The sequence below is a fragment of the Phaethon lepturus genome, unplaced genomic scaffold (genome assembly GCF_000687285.1).
Source record: "Phaethon lepturus isolate BGI_N335 unplaced genomic scaffold, ASM68728v1 scaffold29313, whole genome shotgun sequence".
NCBI lineage: Eukaryota > Metazoa > Chordata > Aves > Phaethontiformes > Phaethontidae > Phaethon > Phaethon lepturus.
Genome location: NW_010530205.1, coordinates 6,749 through 12,327, shown reverse-complemented (window position 1 = coordinate 12,327; position 5,579 = coordinate 6,749). Strand labels below are relative to the sequence as shown.

General features: G+C 58.4%; 1 protein-coding gene across 1 annotated transcript in view; it reads left to right on the top strand.

Annotated features, from left to right (window-relative positions):
• Positions 1-725: 725 nt before the first annotated feature.
• The window catches only part of LOC104618575 (plexin-A1-like), a gene marked incomplete at its 3' end in the record, with an annotated part of 7,712 nt that continues 2,858 nt past the window's right edge, over positions 726-5,579 (top strand). Inside the window, exon 1 of the mRNA XM_010284208.1 lies at positions 726-1,905. Within this exon, the coding sequence (XP_010282510.1) occupies positions 733-1,905 (1,173 nt within the window). The remainder of the gene's footprint in view (positions 1,906-5,579) is intronic.

Below are 5,579 nucleotides of genomic sequence, written 5' to 3'. Positions count from 1 at the left end.
GGGCCTCCTCTCGAGGCTTGTTAGCAGCCACCCTGACGAACACTGTGGTGCTGCTGGTGGTCTTAAAAGCAGGTTGGGGCCAGCTATGCCCCGCCGAGGTGTTTGCGTGCGGTAGGCATGCCGGAGCGCATCGCCAGGCGGGGACGTGCCAGTCTGGTCCAGCCAGCGGCCGAAGGCCCGCTCAGACGGCTGCTGCTCTTTCCAAGGGGGCCTGGGTGGGGGCGAGGCCAGGGTAGTGCCCCTCGGAGGGGGCCACTGGCTGGTGGGGCTGGTAGTCAAGGCCAGGATGTTGGGACAGAGCGCATGGCAGCTCCTTGGTTGGGACACGCTGCATGCAGCAGAGTGCAACCAGGCGGGGTTGTCCGTAGCCTCTTGCGGGCAGGCTCCCTTGGTTCCTGCACCGGGGATGCGTGTTCCTCTGGGGCAAGGAGGTGGGGAGGATGTTTTGTTAGGCTGCCTGCTGGAAAAGAAGTAGACAGTCTCTGCTGGGTGGGGTGGAAGAGGCTTGCCACTGTGCAGGAAAGCCTCCTAACCCTGCTCTTCTTGTCTTTCTCCCTCCCGGGCTGACCGAACTCGCCGTGCCCCTGATGCACTGGCCGAGCGCAGCGGAAGCAGAGGAGACTGTGTCCCGTTAGCTCCTCCTTCCTCCCTCCTCCCTTTAGTTTGGGTTTGTTTCTATTTATTTTGTGGTTGGGTTTGGGCATGGCCTTGGCCAGATGTGAGGCTGCTGCAATGTGGCTTCTCTGGCTCAAGCACCACTTGTCCGTCAACGTTTGGACCTTGCTGCTCTTGGGGAGCACCTGGCTACCGCTGGCGGAAGGCAGCCCCAAGTCGCCCTTTAGGACTTTCCCGGTTACAGACTGGAGCTTGACGCACTTGGTGGTCCACAACAAAACCGGGGAGGTCTATGTGGGAGCTGTCAATCGGATCTACAAGCTCTCCAATAACCTCACGCTCCTGCGGACCCACGTGACTGGGCCCGTGGAGGACAATGAGAAGTGTTACCCTCCGCCCAGCGTTCAGTCCTGCCCACACGGGCTGGTCACCACCAACAACGTGAACAAACTGCTGCTGGTGGACTACTCGGGGAACAGGTTGATCGCCTGTGGCAGTGCCTCCCAGGGTATTTGCCAGTTCCTGCGTCTGGATGACCTCTTCAAGTTGGGGGAGCCCCACCACCGCAAGGAGCACTACCTCTCTAGTGTCAATGAGTCGGGCACCATGTCTGGGGTCATCATCGAGGTGCTGAATGGGCAGAACAAACTCTTTATTGGGACACCCATTGACGGGAAGTCGGAGTACTTCCCCACACTCTCCAGCCGCAAGCTGATGGCCAACGAGGAGAATGCAGAGATGTTTGGCTTTGTCTACCAGGATGAGTTTGTCTCGTCCCAGCTCAAGATCCCCTCGGATACGCTTTCCAAGTTTCCCACCTTCGACATCTACTACATTTACAGCTTCAGCAGCGAGCAGTTTGTTTACTACCTGACCCTGCAGCTGGACACCCAGCTCACCTCGCCCGACTCCACTGGGGAGCAGTTTTTCACCTCCAAGATAGTCCGCCTCTGTGTGGATGACCCCAAATTCTACTCCTACGTGGAGTTCCCCATTGGCTGTGTGCAGGACGGCATTGAGTACCGCCTGATCCAGGATGCCTACCTGACCAAGCCTGGCAAGGCTTTGGCCAAGTACCTGGGCATCTCGGAGCGGGAGGATATCCTCTTCACCATCTTCTCCCAGGGCCAGAAAAACAGGGTTAAGCCTCCCAAGGAGTCTGTGCTCTGCCTCTTCACGTTGAAGAAGATCAAGGATAAGATCAAGGAGCGTATCCAGTCGTGCTACAGAGGGGAAGGAAAACTCTCGCTGCCCTGGCTCTTGAATAAGGAGCTGGGCTGCATCAACTCGGTAAGTTCCCCTTTGTCTCCACCCATGCCAGGCTGTTTCTATGTCCTGGTGGTGCTCTCTGGCCAGACCTTTCCCAGTGACCTGACCTGAGTTGTGTTTTCCTGATGGGGAAGACTGATGCTGTTTGGGCTGGGTGCTCCTTGCTTGATAGCATTCCTTGTGGAGATCACTGCTTCTGTGTGGGGCAGCCGTCTGGGTTTGGGTTGCATTGGTGCCCGTGGAGAGCCCTGAGTGAGGGGCCCTGTGCCAACACAGGTGCCTGCATCTGGTTCCCCTACCCTGTAGATTTGGGGAGTGTCAGTGAGCTGGGATGGGAGGGCAGGATGCTCAGTCCTCAGGGCATCTGCTGATGGGGAGACCCTCGCAGATGGCACACGTGAATTTATGAGTGTTGTGTCACCTGGGACTTGGCGGTGTCCAAGCAGGAGGTGGTGGGGGATCGGAAGTGCAGACCTGATGGAGGGAGGCGGTGAAGTTGGTGGTGCTGGTAGTTGCTGGTGTTGGTCAGATGCTCAGCATGGAGTGACAATGTCCTCTCCATGAGGTGCTGGAGAGGAGGATGGAGAGCACAAGGTGCTGTGAACAAGATGGGTTTTGAGTGTCGCCAGTGCAAACTGTCACCCAGAGGTGCCGGAGGCAGGTGCTGGCATCCCAGAGTGATTCCCAACCGAGGGAGCGTTCCCCTCTGTCCCAAGAGGTGTCCTCCAGCCTAGTGCTCACATGGGTGTGCCTGGCCCCTGCTTGTGGCTCAGCAGCTCTGTGTGGGGCTTCTGAGTGGTGGGGAATGGGGGACCTTCGAGCTTGGCTCTCTGGGTTTGTTTTCCAGCTATTACTATTGCTGGATTTTATTCCAGGCAACTTTATGAACCATGAGTGGTTGCAGGGAGGCTACAGCTCTGGATGGTGGGGAGGTCTTACACTAGGCAGCACCAGGCTGGGCTAGGTAGTCCCCAGGCAGGGTCAGATACCTGGCACAAGAGGGGTTTTGCGGTGCTGGTGTGTGTGTTTGGGAGGGTCTGGTGGAGGTCCTGACAACCCTGCTATCACCCACCTCCCCCCAGCCCTGCTTGCTGGTGCTCAGCACCCATCACTAAGCCCCAGCCCTGCCCCAGCAAGGGTTTGGGTGCCTGGTGGTGCAGGTAGGTGGTGGGCAGGGGCTCCCTGCGGAGCAGCCCTGCGTTCCCTGCTGCTGTCCTCCCCGCAGCTCCGGAGGAGACAGCTAACAGCTGCCTGACAAAGTAAAGGGTTTGCTGTCAAGAGCGCTGGGCTCGCAAATCAGATTTTGGCTTTGAACTAATTCAATTTTGCTGGAAAATGATGAAATCGTTACACTGCTGCCTGTTGGGTTGCGCAGCTGCTGGCTCCGGTGGAGGAGACGCTCGCTGCTGCCTCTTGCGCTCCCAGCTCGCCTCTGCTGGCACCCCACGGCAGCACTGTGCCCCCCGGATTTGGGGAGGAGGCTTTGCCCCCCTGCACTTTGGGGTGGTTTCATGCTAGCAAGGGTCCTGGGATTGCTTCCTGGTGGCCAGCTGGGGCAAGTAGGTAGATCTCAAGGTGCTTTTTGGGTCCTGCAGACATGGCTCTTGCAGGGTGGAGGGATGCTTGCCACCATGGGGTGGCTCCTGCTTTTGAATGGGTTCGGTTGGGGGGTGCCACCCTCCCCCAGGGCAGCCAGGTGGTGCTTTCCGTCCTGTCCTGCTCCGGCTGCCAAGCAGAGCTGGGAAAGGCACGTCTGGATCATGAGTCAAGCCCTCAGCCCCTTGCTGTGCTGAGCACAAGCCAAACCAGACCCTGCGGAGCATGTAACCTCTTTCTGGCAGGAATCTTTGTGCCCCTAATAAAATGCAGCCACCTCTGGGGTGGGCTGTGGCAGTGACGGATCTCTTAGTGGTGAGGGATGGCCGAAAATAAAGGGCATGTTTTGTTTTTTTTATTTTTAAGGAGGCAAAATGTAATTGCTCAAGTCAGGAGTTGCTTGGGATTTACAGCCCATCTGTACGGAAAATGTCCCAGGGAGCTCTCTTGCTCCACTCCTTCGTGGCAGCAAGGGTCTGAGGCTGGTCCATGCTGGAGGAGGCTTTGCCAGTGCCCTGGTCCCAGACCCTGAGCAGCGCGGGGCTGAGGGATGCTCACCCCTGGGTGCTGCAGGGCAGCTCCGATTCTCTGGAGCTTGTGCCAGAGCCAGAAGAAGAGGCCGCCAGTCTTGGCAGGCAGCAGATGTTAGTGGTTCATCCTGGCGCTGGCAAGCCGAGTGAATTCCTGTCTCCTGTTTCTCTCTCTCCCCCTCTGGGATCCAGCAGTGGTAAGGGGAGCAGAGCCGGCTCGGGAGCGATACCCCTCATGCTGCTGCACTGAGACCCGAGCACGGACTCGCACACGCAGCAAAGGCACCTTGCGGGACCACCTGGTCCATTCACCTGTGCCACCCCCACTGCTTAAATCTCTGTGAGCCCCTCCAGAGGTTTTCCGTCTCGTGGTGTTTCACTGAAGAGGGGTTCGGTGTTGTGTAGCCGGGCTTTTTGCTTCCCCTGTGCAACGCAGGGACTGAGGTCTACGTGCCCGTGGCCAGACATGCTCATTGCGTCTGCCTGGCATGCCTGTCCCCAAAATGGGGGGACAAGGGTCTGATGTAGCAGGGCTGGGAAAGGGCAGTGGGTTGGAGCTGGAGTGGAGATGTTGCAGCAGGGAGTGATTTGGGGCTCCTGGAGTCCTTGACCCCCGGGCTGGCAGCGCGGGCAGAGCCAGTGCCTGGAGCTGGCAGGACGTGGGCAGCAGCTTTCCCTGGGCTGCCCCAGGGAGAAAATGAATTTTGAATCCTTGGTGGGGCTTGTTGCCCAGCCTGCTGGCACAGGGCGACGGCTGGTGACAAACTGGCCCAAACTGGGCGAGGATAAACCAAATCCTTCCTGGGGGCAGCCAGAGAAATACAGGTGTTAACGAACCATATCACACTGGGACTATTCCTGGGCAGCGATTAATGTGCAAAAAGCCTGGCATCCCAGCCTGGCACTTGGTACCTGCCTCCTGCAGCCTCCTGCCTGGCTCTTCGTGTCGCCTGTATCCTCCATCACAGCCCCTGGAGGGGCACAGGGGGATGGGGTGAGCCTGTAATGGTGGTAACTGGCAAATTACTGGCTAATTAATAATGCTGAGCATCCGAGCCTTGCCTCGGCTGTCTGCTCCCTCATTGCTTTCGTAAGTGGGCTTGAAGGGAGGCAATGAGACAAGGCACGTCAAGGAGACGGCCTGCTCCTGCTCGCTCGGTGCTGCGGGCCCACTTCCCCCGGGAAATCCAAGTTTCCTGACCCTGTTTTGGGGAGGCGGGTTAGTGCTGGGAGAGAGATGGCCGCCGTGGTGCAGGCCTGGGGTGTCTGGGGGCCAGGGGCAGGTGTGAGGGGTGCCAAAGGAAAACACTGAAATAAAAATGAAAGAAAAATACTAAATAAAAAATAGCTCCAAACCCGCAAAACAAACGACCTCCCCTTGCAATGGGCTGAGGCCACGGTCCCTGCAAACACCCATGCAAATGGGAGAGCGGGCAGAGCTCGATGCCTCCTGCAGATCCCAGCATCTGCATGCTGAAGTGCTGCAAGGTCACTGGCCCTCGCGTGCCGTGGTGCGTGCCGGTGCATGCGGGCCCCTGCCAGCGCTGGCCAGGGGACAGCTGTCCCTCC